Source organism: Pyrus communis, chromosome 13 (assembly GCF_963583255.1).
Source record: "Pyrus communis chromosome 13, drPyrComm1.1, whole genome shotgun sequence".
NCBI lineage: Eukaryota > Viridiplantae > Streptophyta > Magnoliopsida > Rosales > Rosaceae > Pyrus > Pyrus communis.
This window is the reverse complement of record NC_084815.1, coordinates 5,765,073-5,790,680: the sequence shown is the minus strand read 5'-3', so window position 1 is coordinate 5,790,680 and position 25,608 is coordinate 5,765,073. Positions and strand designations below refer to the sequence as shown.

At 39.6% G+C, this 25,608-nt stretch overlaps 2 protein-coding genes across 3 annotated transcripts; both read left to right on the top strand.

The window, feature by feature from the left end:
• The first annotated feature begins 3,911 nt into the window (after positions 1-3,911).
• On the top strand, positions 3,912-10,824 carry LOC137712764 (guanylate kinase 2-like). 2 transcript variants are annotated; one of them, XM_068451917.1, is made up of 11 exons: positions 3,917-4,349; positions 4,759-4,794; positions 4,946-5,053; positions 5,145-5,221; positions 5,296-5,425; positions 5,741-6,103; positions 6,492-6,613; positions 6,700-6,835; positions 6,951-6,996; positions 7,083-7,188; positions 7,274-7,708. In XM_068451917.1, exons 2-11 carry the CDS (start codon positions 4,792-4,794, stop codon positions 7,383-7,385), a joined length of 1,203 nt encoding a protein of 400 aa, XP_068308018.1. In that variant the 5' UTR covers positions 3,917-4,349; positions 4,759-4,791; the 3' UTR covers positions 7,386-7,708. The 2 variants fall into 2 exon arrangements, with proteins under 2 accessions (XP_068308019.1, XP_068308018.1); XM_068451918.1 differs by lacking the exons at positions 6,951-6,996; positions 7,083-7,188; positions 7,274-7,708 and adding an exon at positions 10,738-10,824 and having other exon boundaries at positions 3,912-4,349.
• A 988-nt stretch (positions 10,825-11,812) lies between these two features.
• On the top strand, positions 11,813-18,902 carry LOC137712763 (putative disease resistance protein RGA4). The gene is made up of 3 exons (XM_068451916.1): positions 11,813-12,467; positions 16,126-16,127; positions 16,815-18,902. The coding sequence occupies exons 1-3, from the start codon at positions 11,955-11,957 to the stop codon at positions 18,796-18,798; spliced, it is 2,499 nt and encodes an 832-aa protein (XP_068308017.1). The 5' UTR covers positions 11,813-11,954; the 3' UTR covers positions 18,799-18,902.
• The last annotated feature ends 6,706 nt before the right edge of the window (positions 18,903-25,608 follow it).

Here is a 25,608-nt window from a genome sequence, read left to right as displayed (position 1 = left end):
TCATTTCTCAGTAAGTGCATGGTGATCATATGAAGGACCTGAAATCATTTTAGACTACTCAAAGTAAAATAGCTAGTAAAGGATTTGATCCTTCCCAATATAGAAACTGAAGTGCGGATTTAATTCATGAATTATCATTTTAGTGAAAATTAGATTTTTAAATTATTTTTTCAGTAAAATGAGTTCTTAAATTTATTAAAATTACTAATATCATCCTTACTATTATATCCAAAACTATTTTATCTAATTTTTCATCAACTTAAGTCACTTGACACACTTTAGAGTGTAATACCGTTCTTTTCTCACCTATAAACCCTTAAAATTTCATATAGGATGCGAATCTAACATCGAATTTACTTCCAAAGTTAGCTCCATACAATATTTCTTTATTTAAAATTATCAATCTACCCTCCAATGTGTATCACAAACAAGTAACGTGACTTAAATTGAAGAAAATTTGAATGTATTAGATTCGAATATAATATTAGGGATGTAATTGACATATTTTTATAATTCAATGATTGATTTTCCTGAAAAATAATAATTTAAGAACCTAATTTTTACTCAGATGATAATTCAAGAACTAAATTAACAATTCACCCTAGAAACTTACAATATTCCATTTGAAAGCACCATCAAGTGACCGATAACACTCATGCTTTGCAGTTCAAGCTATTTCCTAAACACTTCATTTCCAATATGTTGCCTTTTTAAGTATTCTAGTTGCCATTGTCACCTCAAATTGTATGCTTTTATCTGAGTTTTGACAACCTGGTTCAATTAACACTTAGACACTAGTGTATGTCGACAATCAAGTTTAGAATTTTTTTTTTTCCCTCGATTCTGTAGCTAGAATAAGGAATAATCCTTCAAGAATGGATGCAAACGCATAAGTTCCTCTTGATACAAGCCACGTCGAAAGAAATGAGAATAGACACGATTCCTTGAATACACATGTGAATATTTTTAAAGGAAAATGATCATTTTCCTAAGGATTATGTGATCATGATCGTTCATCGTATATCGTGCGGTAAAAAATCATTTCAAAATTTAAAATTTATAAATAAATATAAATAGTACCTAACGAAAACTGACCGCACGATATTCGATGAACGATCATGATTACGGAATCCCTAGAAGCTAAGCTACAAGTGTCTTTCTCTAAATATGTTTTCAGGAGTTGTGCAATTTTATATTTTTTTTTACCTTTGAAAGTAGAGAGAGTTTTAAACTGAATCTAAATAATTTGAAAATGGAAGTGTTATTGGCATTTAAAAAATATCATTCTACACTTTTCATAAGTATATTTTTCTTTTCTAATATAAAAAATTTAGAATGTAAAATAAAATTTTTAGAATGCAAATAAAAATTCTCTTTCGGAAAAAAATTTAGTTTTCTTCTTTAACAATTTGGCAAGCAACAAATTTGTCACATGGTTTTTCCATCACACGCGTCAATCTTTAATTATTCTATTAGCACGCGTCCATCCACCGATTAGCATCTCAACGCTTTGCCCTCACATTCACTCATTAATTTTGTCCCCATTCTGTGTACGAGGACAACGATGCCATGGGGTTTTCTTTTTGGATAATACTTGCATTGGGAGATGCATATATTTCCTCATTTACACCTATTGTAATTTGATTTAATAAAATTAATGATCAAACTGTTCAATTTATTAATTTCATTTAAAGATAAGTCTTTACAAGAACGCATTCGATTTAAAAATTATTTAGTTATCTAAACATATCAAATAGATGAATGATTCATAATAAATATGTTATACATATACTACCAATTTGTTCAATAAATTTGTATGACTAAATGGAATACAATAAAAATACTTTTGGATAATAATCATTTTATTGCACTCAAGTATCGTAAAATTCACATTTTGTTACCCTTAAGTTTTTTCGTGTCATTTTCATATCTAAAATTATGATTTGCTCTTAAAATCATACTTGTATTAGTCTAATCGTTAAGTTCTTCATTAAATGACGTGGCAAGCTTTTGTCCCAAAAAACAATTTAAAATCATGAGAAAGAAATATTAGGGAAATGAATAAATATCATAAATCAAAATATAAAAAAAATAAAAAACACTACACAATTGAATAATCTTTGCGTGCACTTTTTAACAATCATTACAATCCCAACCTCCGTCTCCTCTGTTTCTTCAGGGGAGCAGGCACAAGATCTGTTCTCGGTGCTCGAGTCACAATATCTCCATCATTTAGATCACCACACCTAATTATATAGGCCTACTCACCCCCAACATGCACCTACCGAGCCAAAACCAATTTCGGATTCCACTGCCACCCAGTCGCTGTACTACGATTTTCAAATTCCACTGCCATACCAATTCTCCATCTCTAATCAATTCATACCAGTTTCGGATTGGTACCCAAGACTCGACTACACGAGTTTCAAGCCAAATGACAACATTTTCGACAACGCAATGAAAATGAACTACACGTTGATAGACGCGAGTGAGAGGACTACCAGCCGGGATAAAGATAGAGGGGCTGCGTTGGCGTAGATATGGATTGGGTCGGGTTGTGTGGGGTAGGGAGGGTCCAGTGGTGGGTGCAGGAGGTTGCACATTTAGGAGGCGTTTGTTTGCCCTCATTAGCTCTAACTGGACTAACTATTAGTCCAGTCCTGTGTTTGTTACCGTGCAGGAAAAAAGTTATCGAGATTAGCTGGACTCGCCCAGACCAAAGGTGTTGTTAAAGATTCTTAGCGATAGTTCCCGAAAACCATGGGACTAACAAAGACCTTGGCTCCCCTCTCTCCTGCTAGCGTCCCCTCTTTGCCCTCTGTCCTTTCTCCAGCAAGGGAACACCATCGGCTTCTGCTTTTCTATAATTTTCTACTTTCATTGACATCATTCTTTAAAAAAATATTTTTTTTTTTTTTTTTTTTTAGTTTTACAAAACACATTTAATGTTTCATGTTTTTTAATAAGCTGTTTTTTCTTAAAAGTATCACAATCCCAAACCAACCTCTAGTAAAAATGAATCAAGTAGTTTACATTAGGGGTGGTTCAATATGGGATGCCAAACTAAAAATGGAATCTTGAATCCCAATCGGAAAATTTTCGGGATAGGAATTTGAAGATCAATCCCAAACCAAAATTACGGTATTCCCAATTTTCGAGATTCTCGAAATATTTTCGGTATTTTGGGATGGATCGGAACTTGATTTTGCATTTTGGGTAGAAATTTGAGATTTTTGCGTAGTGGGCTAAAATGGGCTTTTGGCTTGAAATTTTGTTGCCCAATTTCATATCAATTAAAATTTAGGTTTTTTTACCTATTACTAATTTGAAATCTCATACCAATTGAAATACCAATTCATTCTTACCAAGTCAAATTGATGTTCCAAAGTTCTAAATTACTTAATTTTATACTTCTATTTCTAATATAGTATACTATCAAACTACTTAAATTTAACCTTTAACATGCATGTAACTAAAATAAATATATATGTGTGTGTATATATATATTTTTTTTTTTTGGTTTGGTTTGGGATTTCAGAACCATTGGATACGTAATCGCGATTCTTGTACTGAAAGGTTCGGGATCGGTTTGGTATAGATCAATAAAATTTTGGTATTATCGGTTTGAAAATTTTTCAGTATGAAATTGATTTTTTTTTTGATTTGGTTTAAGATTTTTGGGAAAAATTTTCAGTTTTACATCACCATCACTTTAGTGTAACAGCAAAAATATTTCCTTTTAATTTAAAGAAAATAGGGTTTTGTTTTCCTTTTTGGTTCTCGCAACGGATAATCCCATATATAAAATCTAGAAGTCCTGATCTCAAAAAGAAATCCAGAAGCCCTAAAATTAAAAAAAAAAATTAAAAAAAAAAAAAAAAAAAAAGGAGAAAAAAGGACGGAGCGGTGGGGAAGGGGAAGAAGCTTCATAAGCACCTCACAAGAAAACGAAAGCCGGTCTTCTCTGTGTAGTGAATTGAATGCGACCACAACAACAAGGCTTTCACCCCTTTTCTCTTTCTCTCTCCTCCTCTTCTCGCTCCTCTTCCGCCTCCCCCCTCCCCCACTTCCTCCACGACAGCATTTGGACTAAGTTCAAAGATTCCCCTTTTCTCTTGCTACAAATATGAGAATGCACGCCCAGATTTCTTGCACCTTATTCCATCACTCCTGTGATTTTTTCCACCCCAAGTTTGTGTTGATTTGATTTCTAAGCCTCCCCAAAACTTCACCTTGAAAAAGTAGCACACCAACTGGCCTTTTAAATCGTTGTTTTCCCCTCTGAAATTCCATCCCTGCCAAGAACTAAGCTTGCTTTTCGTCACAGAGCGATTGCTGCTCACAGAAAGGTATTTGGGTCCGTTTCCTTTTTACCCAATGTTTTTTTTTGGGATTTCTAAGGGTTTTGATCCATATGTTTTAGGTTTTTTGATGTGGGTTTTTGTGTTTTTCTGCATTTTGATGTTCTTTGCTCTCTGCCCATTTGGTTTTTTATTTTGGTTTGTTTTTGGATAGATATATGTGGCTTATGAAGAAATTTTGACAGAAATCAGCAGTTGTATTTTTGTGGCATCATTTTCTCTGATTTTTTTTTCTTGTCTGTGTGTTTGTTTCTGCTTTGTAGCTCATTGAGATGTTTACACGGTTCCAGCTCATTTTTTCGGTTTTCTGTTGTCATTCGGTTTTCAGTTTTTTATGTATTATTTAGATCCAGGAAATATCGAATTACTCTCATCTATCTCCATCTCTACTGATCAGGGGGAATCTAGAGTTGCAGGAATAGCTTTTTCCATGGTAAGCGCCTCATACTTGTTTTACGCTTAATTTCGGTGTAAAGAAACGAACTTTGATCAGGAATGTAATTAGAGATGATGCCTACATGTGAACCAAGACAGTTGCTTTGAGTTGCTGTGATTTGATAGATATTGGTTGCTGTTGTCATCAGGGTGAAGCACCGGCATTCTTTGTTGATGAGCTGCAGAAGGGATTTGCAAATGGTTTCGATGTAAAATCAAAAGGCGATGAAACTTCCGTTGCCTATGGCAACAGAACAGTATGATATTTAACATATCAATATGTTTTTCTCGTCCAATATCAGTGATTTACCACCAGGTCAATCATATTGCCAATGCATTTTTTGACAGTATGTGATTGGTGGAGCCTGTGAGGAATCGGCATTGTCAATTGGAGTTCGTATTCTTGATCAGTCCAGTGGTGAATGGTAAGTGTATGGCTCTTGGTAATGAATTACTTTCTCTTGATTTGCTGTTGCTAATTTCTGGTTTAACTTTGCAGGATAAATCCTACTGTGTTGGGAACAAAACCCAAGCCATCTAAAGCCCATTCAGCAGTGCTTTTAGGTGAAGACCGAATATTGATTACCAAGAATGATTCCAGCGCAGACGATTTTGCTTGGTTTCTTGAGGTCGGTACCTATGGAATCATTCAGATATGATAAAGGAACATAATAAATGATGTCAAATTTTCGTCTCGCTTAGGAATTGATTAAGTTGAGACAATGGTAGAAAAAGTGAGACTGCACTAAAATTAAAATAGAAGTTTCAAACTGTTAAGTTTGGTATAAACTCATATTCAATTGATGTGGAGAGCAAAATAATTCCTTTCCTTGCTTCTGTTAATTGAACTGGACTTTTTCAGTGATCATGCTTCTATCTATTGCATATTACTTTTAGATGGTTACCTGGTCAACCCTATCGCTGAAAGCGTTTTGTTTTGTTAGGTGGACACCCAATATGTTAGGCAGCAGAAGAAAATTTTGGGCACCGAGGTTGTTGCGTGGAGTAAGGGTGTGAGGGGCTATGCTGAGAAGCCAGTTGTTATTAGTGGTCCTTCCGGGGTAGGTAAGGGGACACTAATATCCATGCTCATGAAAGAATATCCATCCATGTTTGGATTCTCTGTGAGCCACACAACCCGTGCCGCAAGAGCTATGGAAAAGGATGGGGTCCATTACCATTTCATTGAGAGGAGTGTCATGGAGAAAGAATTAGAAGATGGCAAGTTCCTTGAGTTTGCTTCTGTGCATGGAAATCTCTACGGAACTAGTGTTGAGGCAGTAGAAGTCGTAGCAGATGATGGGAAGGTAAATGTTGTAATTTCGTGTTCTTTGAAAAATTCGTTTCTATTTTAATGATGATTATGGAGTATTGGAGTCTGGCTCAGTTTTTGTTATCATGTTTGATTTACTATCTGGATCTGTCCCAATGTCTTTGGAATTTCTCTAGTTAATAGTCTGGTATTGCTGCGGGACAATGTGAGCTCTCATAAATTAATTCACAATTACCGACCAAGGTCTGCTGTATATGAGGGGTGGAATATTCTTGGGTTTCGAAATTGGGGAAATTTGAGGGTGACCCTTCAAACTCATATTCAAGTTTGGTAGTAAACTCATATTCGATTGATGTGATATTTTCTATACACCCTAATAGTGTCAGAGCTGCTGTGTGTAATGTTGTTTTCTTTCAATGTAGAGATGCATTCTTGACATCGATGTTCAAGGGGCAAGATCTGTGAGAGCCAGTTCACTTGAAGCTATCTTCATCTTCGTATGTCCACCCTCAATGGAAGAGCTTGAGAAGCGCCTTCGTGCAAGGTAGTTTAATATGCCATTTATTATTTCTCATCCTCAAATTCCTCTTTCCATGTTCCTGTTCTGAGCATGGTGGAATATGGAAACAGGGGAACTGAGACAGAGGAACAGGTCCTAAAGCGACTTCGAAACGCCAAGACAGAGATTGAGCAAGGGCAATCATCAGGCATCTTTGATCATATGTTGTATAATGATAACCTGGAAGACTGTTACCAGAGTCTAAAGGTAGTTCCCACTCACTGGATTGCACCGATGCTTCTTGTGAGCTTATATATTTACAAATTACCGTCAGCTGGTTACATGTACTTATTACAGATACCATATTCACCTGTTTGTGTAGGAACTCTTGGGGCTAGATGGAACTGTCACTGCAGCTCCTAAGTCATGTAAGAAGCGGTTCAAATGAACTTGGTTCTCACTAATTTTATAATATATTAAATCGAAATTTAATGAGTTAAAACTTCCACTTCAGCAACTAAAGTGGTTGATCTGCCAATGGACCATTCGTTGACCAAGATTGATAACAAAATCATCATAAACTCCAGAACTCCAGAACTAGAAAAAGCATCAACGAACATGTAAGTTTCTTTTTCATTGCTTGTTTAGTCATATGTAGCATAAGATATTCTGCTTGTTTACATGTCTACACGGTCTGATGAGCAGGATCGTGCTGGATGCGTCATCCCTCAAAGGAGGGGCTCCTGGACGGACTAGAGGACTAGACATTCATACCATGGACTCATTTCTAGATGGTCTGTCCGGGATTGCTCACTGAGATAAAGATTTCAACCCTGAAAGACGCCAACTTTGATTTCTTATTCGTACCTTCTTTTTCATCTCTTTCAGTTTTAATCTAAAAGAAGAGTGATGATATATGAATGTGGGGATCATCCATAAATTGAATGATTTCTTTCCCATTCTTTGTTTAGAATAGAAATGACTTGGGACTCCGGTGCAGTTGAACGATTACAATGATCCCCTGTGGGCAACGAGAGCTGATTTATGATTTTGTGCGGTAATTTAGACATTGAACTAAGAAACCATTAGTACGGATGCCATAAACATTGATCTCTAATGTAGTTTGTACCTATCATTTTCCATTACTCAATTAAACTCCTTGGATTTGTTGATTTAAGAGCTCTGGGCGCGATTGATTTTTGATCACTATCAAAACTTCTCTAAGAATCACTCCTTATGTTCTATACATTTTTGTTAATTTTTGTCCGTTGATCTTGAATTCATTCGATCTGATGCCGGAAATCGAGAAGTGTGTAGTAAAAATGAGTGTGGATAACACCATACATATTGAAAGCAGGAAGGTCCGCCAAATAGTAATGAGACTGGACTTTGAGAGGGTCTCTAGGTCCACTGCAAAAACTTTTCCAAAAATCGGTCGATTAGTAAAAAAGGTAAGGAAGAATTGGTCAATTTTTGTTTTTGTTTTGTTATATGAACCGGTCAAATTGGTTAGCTGTTAAATGAGGGATTCTGCAAGGTCACCGTGTATAGACTTTGTGTCTACATCTCTTGTAATACTGTAATTAGTCAAGTTTTTTGTTTAGATGTGCTTTTCTTAAGTTGTTCGATGAGATATGTAGACAAACAGCTATTCACCCGTGACTCGTGTCTTCCTCCAACTGTTACAGTTGTTCGTAGTAGAGATTTTCGATATCTGCGTAAAAATATTAAATCAAATTCATCTAACGAGAGTAGTGAACAAAATATTTCTGAAATGATGGCGTCAATCGGCAGTACACAATTTAGTCACGCATATATGATTGGCAATACATAATTTTGCCTGACTTCAATCACTTATTCGATGATTGTTAGTAATCAAGTTTTCTTTTCAAATCAAGTCATGTGATAAGAGAGATACAGACATATAATTGTACTCGTTTGGTGACTCTTCTATATGGTATACAACTAAAGAATTTGCATATGTAACAATCAACCAGCTTCAATCTAACAAGCATAAAATCAAAATTCAAAGATACCCAGAATATGTCACGATGGCGTTACTGCAATTTTCAGTTGTGAATTGACCTACCAAATGACCTTTCATTTGCAGAAAAACTCCCAAATATTCAATTTATTTTCTTGAAATTAAAAAAAAAAAAAAGGGAGAAAAAAAAGAGGAAGAAATGGGAGATCCCCCAAGTCCCTGGAGTGGGGGTCTAATGTGGGTTTTGAGACAGTCGTAAGTTGTATGGGTTCGCGTGGTCCAATTTTGCATGTTAGCTCTAGTGGGGCAAACCAACCTACTGCAAAATTAGGCTTGTAACCTTACAAGGCTCAAGTGTCTCCACATGCCATTATGTGCCACATTTAGGGGCAAGGGACCCTTGCATGGGCCATGGAGCTTAGCCTAGTGATGCTCCGGTGTCGGAGGTTTGTTAGTGTTCGGATTTCATTCTGAAAACTTTGGAGGTTGATGGCTGGAATGTCATTAGAATCTGACATGTTAAGCCTCTTAACGACAACAACTTGGCCGGATTGCAGTTCCTCTTGCAATATTATTGACTCAAAACTCTCAAGTTCTGAGATGTTTTGGTTAGCTGAGGGAGTAGCTTGGATATCCTGCGAAACATAAGTAAGAAAGCAATGACAGTTGTAACATACGTTTGGAATATTTGATGTTACTTTTGGAATCTCTGCCGGAGGAGTTGCATGCAGTCAATCCCTCTGCATCTCTCCACAAGCCATAGTTTCCGACAAAAGCATTAGCTGGTGCGTTTTGGAAAATGCCACAAGTTGGAATTTGCCCTGTCAAGTTGTTATACGAAAAATCACAGCACTTGAGACTAAGAAGTTAGGAAAATGCAGGTGGGATTTCCACTGGGAGAGGTTGTGTGAGACATTGAAAACATTTAACTGTGTGAGTTTTTCCAAGATTGAAGGTATTGCTCCGGAGAGTGAATTGCTGCTGAGATCCAAGTAGTGACAATTACCTAAGTAGGTCAACCCCATTAAATTGCCCACGGCAAGCTCAACGAGTAATAATCCAGTCAAATCGTTAGCTTGAGGAACAAGCTTCCTAGACTTGTGAGATCACTCCTGTTAGGCGGTTATCAGACAAATCGAGAAGCTCAAGCCATGTCAAGTTACCTAGACTCTGAGGGATTGATCCTGTGAAGTTGTTCCTGCTCGCACTGAGGGTCAGTATATAACTCAGATTTCAAATTGCACTGGGAAATTCCCCACAATATTTATTGGAGTCTAGGCTTAGATACTCCAAATTTGTCAACTGCCGAAACTCAGGTGAATTCAACCAGAAATTTTGTTTCTACTCACACACGTAGTGGTGATTTCTTTGCATTCTTCCCACTGTGGTGAGAGTAGACCCATACATTGGTTGTCAGCAAGAGAAATGATTTGAAGATTAGGATGAGTACCGAATGCACTGGTAATGTTGCTGGTTAACTGGTTCCCATCAAGCTCCACTGCTAGTAACGTTGAACAATTCTCAATGCAATGGCCCTGTGAAGTTGTTATTCGTCACCATGACATACTCAAAAGAAAATCCGCTACACAATTCGGGTGGCAATACTCCAGGGAAGGTGTTGTGCGAAAAGCTAACATATGTCAAGTAAGGGCTGTGCTTACCAAATGCACTAGAAATGCTTCCCTATAAATCATTGGTGAACACAGAAAATGTCTCCAGGTTCTTGAGGGCAGAAATATTCCCTGGCAACTCCCCTTCCAGATATTAGTGCTGACATCTAAGCTCACCAGTGACTTCATGTTTCCAATATCTGGGGATATAGGCCCTACAAATATGTTGCCGCTAAGGTTGAAGTGAGTGAGACTGAGAAATGTGGCAAGTTGAATTCTGTTAGTGTGCCAATGATGCTGAAGTTGGAGAGGTCTATTTGGGTAGCTGTTTTTGTGTTTTGGTTGCAGATAATGGCCGTCCAGTTTCAGAAGTTGTTAAGGTTGGTGAGGGACCATGAATCGAGTAGTGAAGGCGAGAACAAATCGAAAGTGTTCTTCCAGCTTACCAGAGTCTAAAGGTAGTTCCCACACACTGGATTGCACCGATGCTTCTTGTGAACGTATATATTTACAAATTACCCTGTCAGTTGGTTACATGTACTTATTACGGATCCCATATTCACCTGTTTGTGTAGGAACTCTTGGGGCTAGATGGAACTGTCACTGCAGCTCCTAAATCATGTAAGAAGCGGTTCAAATGAACTTGGTTCTCACTAATTTTATAATATATTAAATCGAAATTTAATGAGTTAAAACTTCCACTTCAGCAACTAAAGTGATTGATAACAAAATCATCATAAACTCCAGAACTCCAGAACTAGAAAAAGCATCAACGAACATGTAAGTTTCTTTTTCATTGCTCGTTTAGTCATATATAGCATAAGATATTCTGCTTGTTTACATGTCTACACGGTCTGATGAGCAGGATCGTGCTGGATGCGTCATCCCTCAAAGGAGGGGCTCCTGGACGGACTAGAGGACTAGACATTCATACCATGGACTCATTTCTAGATGGTCTGTCCGGGATTACTCACTGAGATAAAGATTTCAAACCTGAAAGACGCCAACTTTGATTTCTTATTCGTACTTTCTTTTTCATCTCTTTCAGTTTTAATCTAAAAGAAAAGTGATGATATATGAATGTGGGGATCATCCATAAATTGAATTATTTCGTTCCCATTCTTTGTTTAGAATAGAAATGACTCGGGACTCCGGCGCAGTTGAACGATTACAATGATCCTCTGTGGGCAACGAGAGCTGATTTATGATTTTGTGCGGTAATTTAGATATTGAACTAAGAAACCATTAGTACGGATGCCATAAACATTGTTCTCCAATGTAGTGTGTACCTTTCATCTTCCGTTGCTCAGTTTATTATACTCCTTGGATTTGGTTGAGTTAGAGCTCTGGGCGCGATTGATTTTTGATCATCAAAACTTCTCTAAGAATTAATCCTTATGTTCTACACATTTTTGTTAATTTTTGTCAGTTGATCTTCAATTCATTCGATCTGATGCTGAAAGTTGAGAGGTGTGTAGTAAAAATGAGTATGCGGATAACACTATACATCTTGAAAGCAGGAAAGTCCGCCACATGGTAATGAGACTGGACTTTGAGAGGGTCCTCTAGGTTCACTGCAAAAACTTCTCCAAAAATCGGTCGATTAGTCAAAAAGGTTGGGAAGAATTGGTCAATTTTTACATACATTATCACAAGGATGCATCATCGTCAAAAAGTTAGGTGAACTCATAATGTGCTTGGCCATTAGACTACTTATCATAAGGAAGCATCATCATCATTATTCATACTATCTCAATTCCCCTGCACTCACCTCGTCAAGAAAGAAAGAAAGATGGCCGAGCTTGCATTTCCGTTGGCAGCCAAACTCATTGAAAGGCTCAGCTCCATTGCTTCTGAGGAGATTTGCTTGGCGTGGGGTGTTCAAGCGGATCTGCAGAAACTTGGACGCACCATGTCCACAATCAGAGATGTGCTCTTGGATGCCGAAGAGAAGCAAGCACGTAACAGTGGCCTACGCAGTTGGCTACGACAACTTAAAGATGTGTTCCTTGATGCGGAGGATCTGTTGGACGAGTTTGAGTGCGAAGCTTTGCGAAGGCAAGTGGTTCGTCGCAGTGGCACAACCAGAAAAGTACGCCGTTTCTTTTCCCACTCTAATCCTGTTGCATTCCGCTTGAGAGTAGGTCATGAAATTAAGGACATAAGAGAGCGGTTACATCAGCTTAAAGATGATAAGAAATTTGCTGATCTTCGCCCTGATCACCATCATCATCAAATTAGTGATAATCTAAGGGAGAATAGGAATGCGACTGACTACCTTGTCCCTTCTTCGAAGGTTATTGGTGTTAAGGAATCTGCTCCATCCTGACAGCAGACATGATCTGCTCCATCAACTGCTCCTGCGTCGTGAGAACAAGCCTGTCTCTGAGTATCTACAAGAAGTCCGCATTATTGCAGACGAGCTTGCCATCATTGATGTCCCCCTCTCTGATGATGATCTCCTCCTCTACATTCTTAATGGTGTTGGCTCGGACTTCAAGGAAATTGCTGCGGTAGTTCGCTCCCGCGACACCTCAATCTCTTTTGAAAACTTGCATGACAAACTGGTTGAACATGAAGCTGCTCTCAAGCGTGATGATACCATTGTTCTACCCCCAGTGATCACTGCCAATGTCACTCAGACATCTCGCTTCCACACCTCAAATCGTGGCTTCCGCTCTCACAACTCCAACTCCAACCGTGGGTCCTTTCTCCCTCGCAATCATTCTCGTAGTTCCCTTGAGCACCCCCACACTTCTTCCACTGCCACCAATTCTCGTGGTTCCTACAAGTCCATCCAACAATCCTTCACCGACAATGGTCGCCGCTCTACCAACATGAACAACACAGGTTATCGTGGTTTCTGTCAATGGTGTGGCACTCAAGGTCATAGTGCCAAACGCTGCCCTCAACTCCAATCTGGACCTTCCAGTCCGCTCGTGGCCAATCCTACCACCCATGGCCGGTCCACCTCTTCTCCAACATGGTTACTTGATTCTGGTGCCTCTCACCATGTTACCTCTAATGTCAACACTCTCTCTGGTGCAGCCATATATGATGGTCCTGATGAAATAATTATTGGTAATGGTTCAGGTTTGGGTATCACACATGTCGGTTCAACCACTTTACCCTCCTCATCCTCCCAATCTTTCAGCTTATCAAACGTTCTATGTGTTCCTTCTATAAAAAAAGACATTATTTCTATCTCTAAATTTAATAAACAAAATAATACCTCTATTGAACTTTTTCCTGATTTCTTTCATGTCAAGGATCTGAGCACGGGGGCGGTTCTTCTTCGAGGCCCGAATAAGGATGATGTGTACGAGTGGTCTCCTAAATCATTTCATCAACCACAAGCTATGGTGGGTGTGGTGGTCTCTCCCAACCTCTGGCATCGTCGTCTTGGTCACCCCAGCCATCAAACTCTCCAACAAGTCCTTCGTATGTCTTCCATTAATGTGTCTTCCAAGCTGTTCAAGTCTGTTTGTCATTCATGTCTATGTAATAAAAGCCATCGTCTCCCGTTTGGAACTTCGTCTCTCACCAGTCATGGTGCATTAGACCTCGTTTATAGTGATGTTTGGGGCCCTGCTCCATACTCTTCAATTGATGGTTTTTCTTACTATGTTATCTTTGTTGATCACTTTACAAAATATATATGGCTCTACCCTCTCAAAAAGAAATCTGATGTGTTTTCCACTTTTGTCACCTTCAAAGCACTAGTTGAAAATTACTTCAAAAGAAAAATCACTAGGTTATACACTGATGGTGGGGGCGAATTTATCAAACTCCAACATTTTCTCTCATCCAATGGTATCACCCATCTTCTTACACCACCTCACACTCCTCAACACAATGGAGTCGCCGAACGACGACATCGTCATATTGTTGAAACTGGTCTCACACTTCTTCATCAAGCTTCTTTACCTCTCACCTATTGGTCTTATGCCTTTAAAACAGCTACCTATCTTATCAACCGTATGCCCACTCCGATTCTTAATAATCTCTCCCCATTCACTCAACTATTTGATGAACAACCCAACTACTCCCGTCTTCGTACATTTGGGTGCTTGTGTTTTCCTTGGTTACGTCCTTACAATTCCAATAAATTACTCCCTCGTTCCCGCCCATGTCTCTTCCTTGGTTACTCATCTAATCAAAGTGCGTTTCAGTGTCTTGATCTTTCCTCCCACAAAATTTTTATCTCTCGGCATGTCCAATTCGATGAGTCCACTTTTCCTCTTGCTAACCTCCCTTCCTCCACTCCCCATGTCACGGTTGATAACTCTCACACTTGGGTCTCTTCTCTTTCTCCAGTTACTCATGTTCCTGTCCACTTACCCACCAGGCCTGTTGAGTCGGTTGTTTCCTCTTCGCTGCCACCACACGTCACATCATCATCATCATCCTCAGAATCTGCCCTTGTCTCAGAACCGTCACCATCCACTGCCCCGATCCCTATTGCTGATGCTATCCCTTCTCTCTTACCGTTACCCAATTGCCAAGCATTGGTCCCTACCTCTACCGCACCTATATTCACCCCACCACATTCTCCAACCCAAACTGATCACGTCCAGCCACCTCCCCCCAACAACTCCGTTCGTACATACACTAGAAACCCTCATAGGACTGTTGTCACCTTTCCATCCTCTAACCCAACCTCCCCCAACCCCCCCGTACCTCCTGTGCTCCCCAATCATTCCATGATCACCCGTGCCAAAGCCGGTATCCACAAACCCAATCCTCGGTATGTTATGACTGCTACTAAACATCCCATTCTCTCTTCAGTTGAACCGACATGTGTCTCTCAGGCTGTCAAGGATCCCCTGTGGCGACAAGCAATGTCCAATGAGTTCAATGCGTTAATTCGCAATGGTACATGGGAGCTCGTTCCTTCCCTTCCCTCTCAAAATCTTATTGGTTGTAAGTGGGTGTTTCGTATCAAACGGCATCCTGATGGCACTATTGACAGGTACAAGGCACGCTTAGTTGCCAAGGGTTTTCACCAACGTCCTGGTGTTGATTTTTCAGATACTTTCAGTCCGGTGATCAAACCTACTACCATACGCATTGTTTTGCATCTTGCCGTGACTCATAAGTGGCCAATTCGTCAGTTGGACGTCAACAATGCTTTCCTTCATGGCACACTCCGTGAAAATGTCTATATGGTCCAACCACCTGGTTTTGTTGACTCCAATCATCCATCTCATGTGTGTAAATTGAGGAAAGCCCTCTATGGCCTCAAACAGGCTCCCCGGGCATGGTACAAGGAATTACACTCATTTCTGCTCTCCCATGGCTTTGTCAATGCCATCTCTGATGCCTCACTCTTTCTCTTGAATAAAGGGACTGCTGTAATTTATTTTTTGGTTTATGTTGATGATCTTCTTATTACAGGAAACGATTTCTCACTTATAGCAAAGTTCATTAACCTGTTGGCAACTCGGTTCTCCGTCAAAGACCTGGGCTCCTTACATTACTTTCTTGGTGTTGAAGTCCTTCCCACAGCCACTGGCCTATTTCTCTCTCAGCACAAGTACATTCATGATCTTCTTGTCAATGCCAAGATGGATGGTGCAAAGGCTGTCAGTACACCTCTCTCCACCACTCACTCACTCATGCTCCATGATGGCTCCTCCCCAACGGATCCCACTCCCTACCGTCGTCTTGTTGGTGGACTTCAATACCTCAGTCTTACACGCCCTGACATCTCCTTCACAGTCAATAAGCTCTCTCAATTCATGCATTCTCCTTCCGAGACTCACTGGCAGGCACTCAAGCGTCTTCTCCGCTACTTGAAGGGTACCATTTCCTTTGGCCTTCATCTTTGTCGTCGCCCCTCTCATCGTCTCTATGCCTTTTCCGATGCTGACTGGGCTGGTGATCGTGATGATCGCAAATCTACGACGGGCTATGTTGTCTATCTTGGTGGCAATCTCATCTCTTGGAGCTCCCGCAAGCAGCGGTCTGTCTCTCGCTCCTCTACCGAAGCCGAATATCGGGCCATTGCTGCCACCACTGCTGAACTCATATGGATTCAGTCCTTACTGCGTGAACTTGGCATTTCTCTCCCCACAACACCGGCTGTTTCTTGTGATAACATTGGAGCCATGTTCTATTGTGCTAATCCGGTTCTTCATTCCCGTATGAAGCATATCGATATTGATTTTCAGTTTGTACGGGATCGTGTCACTCGTGGTCTTCTTCAAGTCTCTCATGTCTCCACTACTGATCAGCTTGCAGACGCTCTAACCAAATCCTTGCCACGTCCACGTTTCCATCTCCTTCGTTCCAAGATCGGTGTCTCCGATGGTGCCACCGTCTTGCGGGGGCGTGTTAAGGAATCTGCTCCATCCTGACAGCAGACATGATCTGCTCCATCAACTGCTGCTCCATCAACTGCACAACTGCAATATTCCTGACAGCAGACATCATGTGCTCTGCTGCTCCATCAACTGCACAACTGCAATATTCCTGACAGCAGACATGATCTGCTCTGATGTGTTGCAGCATGGGCAGCAAGCACGCCAGCTTTAGTTTATTACATGTGTCTTTAGTTTATTGCATATGTGTGTGTGTAAGATGTATATAAAACATTTAACTGTTATTACAAAAAGATTAACAGAAAACATATCATTTGTACAATTGGTAGAGAAACAGAAAAAAATAAAGTTGTTGATCTTCTAATGGTACAAGGCGATGATCATCAAGGTGGGGATAATGGGAATGTCTCTGTTATTCCTATAGTGGGATTGGGAGGTTTAGGGAAGTCCACACTTGCCAATTTGGTGTACAATGATGACAGAGTCGTTGGGAGTTTTGAATTACGAATGTGGCAGAAGGTGTCAGTGGACTTTGATATCATTAGTTTGGCCAAAGAGATCCTTGGCTCTGCATTAGGTACAAATATCAGTGAAGGGTTGTCTCCGCATCAGTTGCAAGAACAACTCAGAGATGCTTTAAAGGATAAGAAATTTCTGCTTGTCTTGGATGATGTGTGGAACGAAGATCGTAACAAATGGTGCCAGTTAAGAGATATGTTGACAGAGGGGGCCAAGGTAGGAACTAAGGTTTTGGTGACGACACGGAATAGCTCAGTTGCTTCAATCATGGGCACGGTTGAAAACATAAATTTAGACGTTCTCTCTTTTGAGGATTGTTTGTCTTTGTTTGTAAAGTGTGCATTTAAAGAAGGACAAGAAAGGCAACATCCAAGCCTCTATGAAATGGGAAAAGATATTGTAAGAAAGTGCGGAGGGGTTCCCTTAGCTGTGAAAACCTTAGGTAGTCAACTTTACTCAAAGACTGATGAGCGTCAATGGAAATTGATTAGAGATTCTGAGATATGGGAATTAGAACGGGAGGGAGATGGTCACATTCTGCCTGCTTTGAAACTGAGTTATACCCAATTGCCCTCTCATTTGAAGCAGTGCCTTGCTTGCTGTTCAATTCTTCCAAAGAATTACATTGAATTTGATAGCATCGAATTGATCAATGATTGGATGGCACATGGAATCCTTGAATCTCGTGACCATGGGAATATGGAGTTGGAAGACGTTGGTGAGCTATATTTCAAAGAGTTATGGGACAGATCTTTCTTTCAAAATGTTAAAGATTACGCTTTCTTCTATAAATTTGATATGCATGATCTTATCCATGACCTTGTACAATCAGTCGCACAAGGTGAGAGTTTGATAGTAGACTCTGCAGGGACCAAAGGCGTCTCTGAAAATGTTAGACATCTCTCATTTTTGGAAATTGGCCAAAATGTTTCAACAACCTTGCAAAAATTGAACAAAGTGCGGTCTATACAAGTAGTGAGTTGTAAACTTATTGATGAATCCTTCCTCAGCACCTGCATTTTAAGATTCAAATATCTGCGGGTGCTTAGGTTATTCAATTCACCTTGCGAATTGTTGCCGACTTCCATTGGTTCTTTGAAGCATTTGAGAAGCCTGAACTTGACTGGAAATGAAATAATCACCCAAGTACCCAATTCAATTTGTAAGCTGCAGAGCTTGCAAACTCTGAATTTCTATGGATGCGTGAATCTTGAAGAGTTGCCTAGAGACATGAGCAAGTTGATCAGCCTTAGATACCTCCAATTTACCACAAAGCAATCAAGTTTTCTAGAGAATGGAGTTGGATGCTTGAAATCACTTCGAGTTCTTTCCATTTGGGACTGTAGTAATTTAACGTGTTTACCATGTGATACGATTTATCTTGCGTCATTACGCACTCTAATGATAAGCAATTGTAAACAACTTGATTTGGTGACGGAAAACTATCAAGTAATTCCACTAAGGCTCCAAAATTTGGGGATAGGTGGAGTACCACGAATGGTGGCATTGCCTGAATGGTTTCAAGGAGCCACAAACACACTACAAGGCTTGGTTATAGCAGATTGTGAGAACTTGGAGGCATTACCTGGGTGGTTGACGAGTTTCACATCGCTTAGAAAGCTTTTCCTCAAATCATGTCCCAAACTGTTGTCTTTGCCAGAGGAGATGCATCGCCTCACTGCCTTAACACTAGTTTGGATTGAAGATTGCCCTGATTTGGAGAGGAGATGTCAGCGCGACACAGGAGAAGATTGGCCAAAGATTTCTCATGTTCCAAATGTTTATTTTGAATAGAATCATGGGCGCTGTCTTTAATGCCGCCAGCCTCTCAGTGTCTCTGTTTGTGTTTGATTTTGTATGGTCTAATATTTTCTTGTTTATGAGTTGCTTGTATTTTGTTCCGGCTGATGTAAATTGTCATGTTGATTTATTATTTCAGTAGTACAACAAACATGTTAGATTCATTGTAATATTACTCCATTTCAATCGACCTTTTTTTACATCAAACTCCTTCCTTATCAGTCACCCTATTTTGCTTGCTTATTTGTTTCTTTGGAAGCTCTATTTTTTCAGAAACGGAATTCTCTGATCTAGTAGTTCCAACTGTTGGTTGGTGATTTCACCGTCTCCAACTAGGTAAAAATCTCAAAGGAATTCAGCATTTAATTAGTCACTTACAAAGCCGTTCCATTGTTACAACTAGCAGTTAAAGCTTGGCCATGGTGGAGGAGGCTTCCCTGTTAGTTTTCGGCCGACCAGAAGATTTAATTAAGCAAATCGAAAGCTTTAATTTTGCTGACAGTTGACATTAGACCAGCAAAGCTAGGTGCTCACACATGAACAAGATAAACCATCAAATGTATCATAAGAACATTTCCCCATGAATGCAAAACACACAAGGGATGAAGTACCATTGGAATTCAGAAAAATAAGGTCTGAAATGAGGGGCTGATAGTTCCTGAGGCATAGCTTGCTAAAGGGCAAGGAAATGCAAGACTTGAACCCTAATCCCACACTAAATGAGTTGAGGGTGTGTCCCCTCTGCCTTTTTTCAGCACGCAAATGACCTGATAATACCACAGAACAATCCCATCTACTCGGTTACTGGCCTTCTGGTGCCACAACGGGATCTGCATTTTATTTACAACATAAAAACTCCAAATCAATGAAAACAAGACACGTAAAACATAACTTTGAAGACATATAGCCAGTTGGGTAACATGGGCACAAAAAGAATACATGCCTGTATCTTGTCATTGGAAATGAAAACAGCGAAAAGATCAGACCCCTGTGCATCTGTTATGCCCTTTTTGCACAGTTTCTTGCAAGGCAAGTACACATTCTCCTCACTACACAAACATAAGTGCACAAAAAGGGTAATTAATTTGATTAGCAACTGTGCAATAGCACAACAACCAGTTCAAACCTGAAAACCACAAACACAAAAAGCGGTTAGGCCAGTTTGATAGGGCAGTGTCCCCACCACTTCCACCCAAGTTCGAGATTCGTAACCCATATATATGGCTAGTTTAGAATATCGTCTCGTAATGGAAAACACAAAATAAAACAAGGCCTAGTTGATTGGTTTTACTGGCATACCAATAAAATGGGTGTGATGAAACAGCAAGACGTCGCAAAAGCTGTCGCTTCCTTCCAACTTTGACGTCGTCATCTCTCTCTCCCGCTCGCCGCCCCTATCTCTCTTCTAAATTGAATGTCTCGTGCAAATTTACTACCCAGCATCCCCAACGACGCATCGTTTTATACGCAGCAACAAGGCGCCTTCTTCTTACTCTAACGGGGCACCTTTTTCTTACTCTAACTAGGCCCAAAATTATTGGCTGGTTCGGTTGGTAAATGGCACAACCGATGGTTTGCAAATTAGCTACAAAATCTGACACACCCAGAATATTTAACAATGGTCGTTACTGCAATTTTCAGTCGTGATTTACCTACCAAATGACCTCTCAATTTGCAGAATAACTCCCAACCATTCAATTTATTTTCTTGAAAGTTAAAAAAAAAAAACAGAAGTCCCTAGCCGTCATGGACATGGTTTGGAGTGGGGGTCTCACGTGGGTTGTGAGACACAAGTAAGTTGTATAGGTTCGCATGGTCCAATTTTGCAGGTTAGGGACAAGCTCAACGAGTATTAATCCAGTCAAATCGTTAGCTTGAAGAACCTTCCTAGACTTTGTGGGATCACTCCTGTTAGGCGGTTATCAGACAAATCGAGAAGCTCAAGCCATGTCAAGTTACCTATACTCTGAGGGATTGCTCCTGTGAAGTTGTTCCCGCTCGCATTGAGGGTCAATATGTAGCTTAGATTTCCGATTGCACAGGGAAGTCCCCACAAAATTTATTATAGTCTAGGCTTAGATACTCCAAATTTGTCAACCGCCAAAGTAAAAGGGAATCTCCTAAAATCATGGAAATAACCTCTCCACCAGATATCAACAATTCAAATCATGGCAATTACACATAATCACTGTTGGCTATCTTCTCATTTACTAGAAGATTGTAACTGACTATTCTTTTGTTAAATGCCTTGTATTTTCTTAATTTGGCACAATTCAAAATTGTATATAAACATGTAAATTCGTTTTGTGGAATATACACGAATATGTTAGTATGTAAGTTGTTGAGCTGATTAGAAAATGTTACAAGTTTGTCATGTGTGTTATGTCTCAGCTCATAGGCTGAGCTATTGTGTAAAACTGTGATGTGTTTATTAAGTCTCATAGGGCTTATCATTTGACAAGTGTCTTGATCTTAAGATAGGTTGTAATGGTTGGTTGAGATTGAATTGAGGATATGTCTCTCTCTCTCTCATTCCTCCAACAGTTAAGTGACTCTTCGAGCTATTTTGCTCAGCAAGAAATACAATGATAGTTGTTCAAGAGTTGTGCTCTGTGTGTTTCTTCTCCCTCTGATTTCATCTTCTAAACCTTTCAGAATATTTGTTTCAAATCCTGTTAGACTTGGTTGTGTAGTTGTATAGCTCTGATTCTAACATGGTATCAGAGCCGAGTTCGATCTAAACTTCTGGGCGTTGTTTCTACGAGTGGGTGAGCTCGGATTCACAGCAAAAGCTTATTGCAGTGATCTGAGTGTCTAGTATGGCTGGATCTGGAGGAGGAGAACTTCGGGCTCCAGTTTTCAATGGCGAGAATTTTGATTTCTGGCAAATCAAAATGAAGACCATCTTTCGCTCGTATGAGCTGTGGAATATGGTGGAGAGTGGGTACAGAGCTCCGGCGAAGGAGGAGGAACTCATAGAGGCGGAGAGGAAGCTGCTGCGTGAGAATGTCGTTAAGGATGCTAGAGCACTGGGTATTATTCAAGGTGCGGTTTCGAATCAAATTTTCCCGAGGATCGCAACTCAGGAAAGTGTGAAGGCTGCGTGGGACATTCTGAAACAAGAGTTCGTTAGTGATAAACAAGTAAGATCTGTGAAACTTCAAGGTTTTAGGCGAGATTTTGAATATACTCGCATGAATGATAGTGAATCTCTTTCTGTGTATATTGCTAAATTGTTTGATCTGATTAATCAAATGAAGAGCTATGGTGAGGATCTGAGTAATCAAAGAGTTGTTCAGAAATTATTAATCAGTTTACCTAAGTCCTATGATAGTATTGCAGCTGTGATAGAGAATACTAAGGATTTAGACACCATAGATGCACAGGATGTTGTAGCTATCTTGAAGGGGTATGAACAAAGGTTGGATAGACATGGAGAGAGTAGTATGGAGAAAGCATTTGCTAGTTTGAAATTTGTCCCGAAGTCTAATAGGTTCACTGGTCAGCCAAACAGTAACAAATATCACAAGAATTTTAAGCCAAAAGAGAAACAATGGAGTAACAAGGGTGATTGGAGTAATAAGGGTGGATTCACTGTGAAGAATGAGGCAAGCAACACTGGGGATAAGTGTAAATTCTGTGATAAACTTCATTATGGAGAGTGTTGGCTTAAAAACAAAGTCAAGTGTCACAAGTGCAACAAAATTGGGCATATTGCAAGGTATTGTAATATGAACAAGGCTGTGCAGCATGTGAACTTTGCTAATCAGGTTGAAGAAACTGGAAATTTGTTTTATGCAAATCATTCTGGAGAAGTGAGGAAGATAAGTGATGAATGGTATATAGATAGTGGATGTAGTAACCATATGACATCCAGAGAAGATCTACTTGTTGATATTGACAGGAAAGTGAAAGCCAAAGTCCAAGTTGGCACTGGAGTTTTGGTTGAAGTTGAAGGGAAGGGAACACTGATCATTGAAACAATAAAGGGTCGAAGATATATAAAAGAAGTTATGCTTGTACCTGGTCTTGCAGAAAATTTGTTAAGTGTGGGACAAATGACTGAGCACGGTTACTTTCTTTTATTTGGAGATTATAAGGTGGATGTGTTTGATGATAGATCCTTACAAAACCTGGTGGTCAGTGTGAAGCAGAAAGGAAATAGATGTTTTCCTTTGATTCTCAACACAAACAAGGAGCTTGCATTGAGGACAAATGTGCAGGAGTGTGTTAGAATTTGTCACAAGAGGTTTGGGCATCTAAATTTCAGAAGCCTCAAACTGTTACAGAGTCAAGAGATGGTTTTGGGGCTGCCTGAAATCCAAGACAGTGAAACTGTATGCCAAAGTTGTGCACTGGGGAAAAATCACAGGGAACCATTTCCCAAATAATCAATGTGGAGAGCAAAGGAACCACTTGAGCTAATACACTCAGATGTGTGTGGTCCCATGCAAACATCAAGTTTGAGTGGCAATCGATACTTTATTACCTTCATAGATGATTATTCAAGAATGTGCTGGGTATATTTCTTGAGGAACAAATCAGAGGCTTTCTATGTGTTTAAGAAATTTAAAGCCATGATTGAGCTTCAAAGTGGATACCATGTAAAGAAGCTAAGAACAGATAGAGGAGGAGAGTTCAACTCAAATGAGTTTGGAAAATTCTGTGAAGATTTGGGGATAGAAAGACAGCTCACAATTGCATACTCTCCACAGCAGAATGGAGTAGCAGAAAGGAAAAACAGGACAATTGTGGAGATGGCAAAATGCATGAACTTTGAGAAAGAACTTCCATACAGTCTCTGGTGTGAAGCAGTAAACACATCTGTGTATCTGCTAAACAGGAGTCCTACAAAAGCAATGAAGAATACTACACCTTTTGAGAAATTTAGTGGAAGAAAACCTGGGGTTAAACACTTGAAAGTGTTTGGTTCAGTTTGTTATTCTCTCATTCCAGGGAATCTAAGACACAAATTAGAAGAAACAAGTGTCATGGGTGTTTTCATTGGATATGGCACTTGTGAAAAAGGGTATAGAGTACTGAATCCTTTAACTCAAAAGGTCTTGTTATCTAGGGATGTAATTTTTGATGAGAATGGTAGATGGGACTGGGAGAAACACAAAGTCAAGGAAGTTTGTATTCCTTTATCTGCAGTTGGATCTTCAGAGTTGGATAGAATTGATGAGTTGTCTGAATTTCATGAACAAGAAGGATCTGATGGGTCTCAAATTCAAGCTAAAAGTTCTCCAGTTACTGCTATTGGTGAATCAAGTAGCTCACTGGTCTCACCTCAGTATGATAATACTCCATTGAGGTATAGGAACTTGAGTGAGATCTATGAGAGATGTCACTTATGCATTGTTGAACCTGAATCCTTTGATGAAGCTGCACAGGATGAAGCTTGGAAAAAGGCAATGAAGGATGAAATGAATATGATTGAGAAAAATCAGACATGGGAGTTGGTGAGAAGACCCTCAAATAAGCCTGTTATTGGGGTAAAATGGGTGTATAAAACAAAGCTGAATTTGGATGGAACAGTGCAAAAGAACAAGGCTAGACTTGTTGCAAAAGGCTATGCACAAAAGCCTGGAATTGATTTTAATGAGACTTTTGCACCTGTTGCAAGATTAGACACTGTTAGAACTCTAATTGCACTGGCAGCAAAGAATAAATGGAAGTTATTTCAACTAGATGTAAAGTCAGCTTTTCTGAATGGAGTATTAGAAGATGAAGTATATGTTGAACAGCCAGATGGGTTTGTGGTGCAAGGAGAGGAAGAAAAGGTTTACAGATTACATAAAGCCCTGTATGGCCTAAAACAGGCACCTAGGGCCTGGTATGGTGAAATAGATTCATATCTTATGCTTTGTGGATTTAAGAAAAGCATCAGTGAGGCAACTCTGTACACCAAGTACAAGGGAGACACAGATTTGATCATAGTATCCATCTATGTTGATGATATTATATATACTGGAAATTGTCAAGAATTAATGGATGTTTTCAAAGCTGAGATGATACATAAGTATGAGATGACAGATCTTGGACTTTTACATCATTTTCTTGGAATGGGAGTGATCCAAACTGAGGAGTGTATCTTCATTCATCAGAGGAATTATGCCTTATCTCTTCTGAAGAAATTCAGATTACAGAACTGTAAACCAGTGAGTACTCCTTTGGTTCCAAGTGATAAACTGAGAAAATAAGATGGAAGTGGAAATGCAGATGAAGCTCAGTATAGACAGATTGTAGGTAGTCTGCTGTATCTCACAGCAACTAAACCTGATATAATGTATGCTGCCTGTCTCTTAGCTCGGTTTATGCATTGTCCCACTAACAAGCACTATGGAACAGCAAAGAGAGTATTGAGATATGTTCAAGGAACTCTTGATTTTGGTTTGGAATACAAGAAAGGTGAAGGAACACTCTTAATGGGATACTGTGATAGTGACTGGAGTGGCTCAGAGGATGATATGAAAAGCACATCCGGGTATGCCTTTACTTTTGGAAATGGGATTATCTCTTGGTCTTCAGTCAAGCAACAATGTGTTGCATTATCCACAGCTAAAGCAAAGTATATCAGTGCTTCTGAAGCAACATCACAGGCTACTTGGTTGAGATTTGTTCTAGAGGATTTTGGTGAAATGCAAACAGTTGCAACACCAATGAATTGTGACAATACATCAGCCATAGCCATCACCAAGAATCCTATCTTTCATCAGAAGACCAAACATATAAACAGAAGATATCACTTCATAAAGGAAGCATTGCAGCAAGGAGTAATTGATTTGATTCACTGTCCTACTA

Excerpts from the sequence above, each read along its gene's own strand:
- LOC137712764 (XM_068451917.1), top strand. Across the intron at positions 5,222-5,295 it reads GATCAGTCCAGTGGTGAATG|GATAAATCCTACTGTGTTGG; the intron begins GTAAGTGTATGG and ends TTAACTTTGCAG. Across the intron at positions 6,614-6,699 it reads GAGAAGCGCCTTCGTGCAAG|GGGAACTGAGACAGAGGAAC; the intron begins GTAGTTTAATAT and ends ATATGGAAACAG.
- LOC137712763 (XM_068451916.1), top strand. The coding sequence starts at position 11,955 with ATGGCCGAGCTTGCATTTCCGTTGGCAGCCAAACTCATTGAAAGGCTC.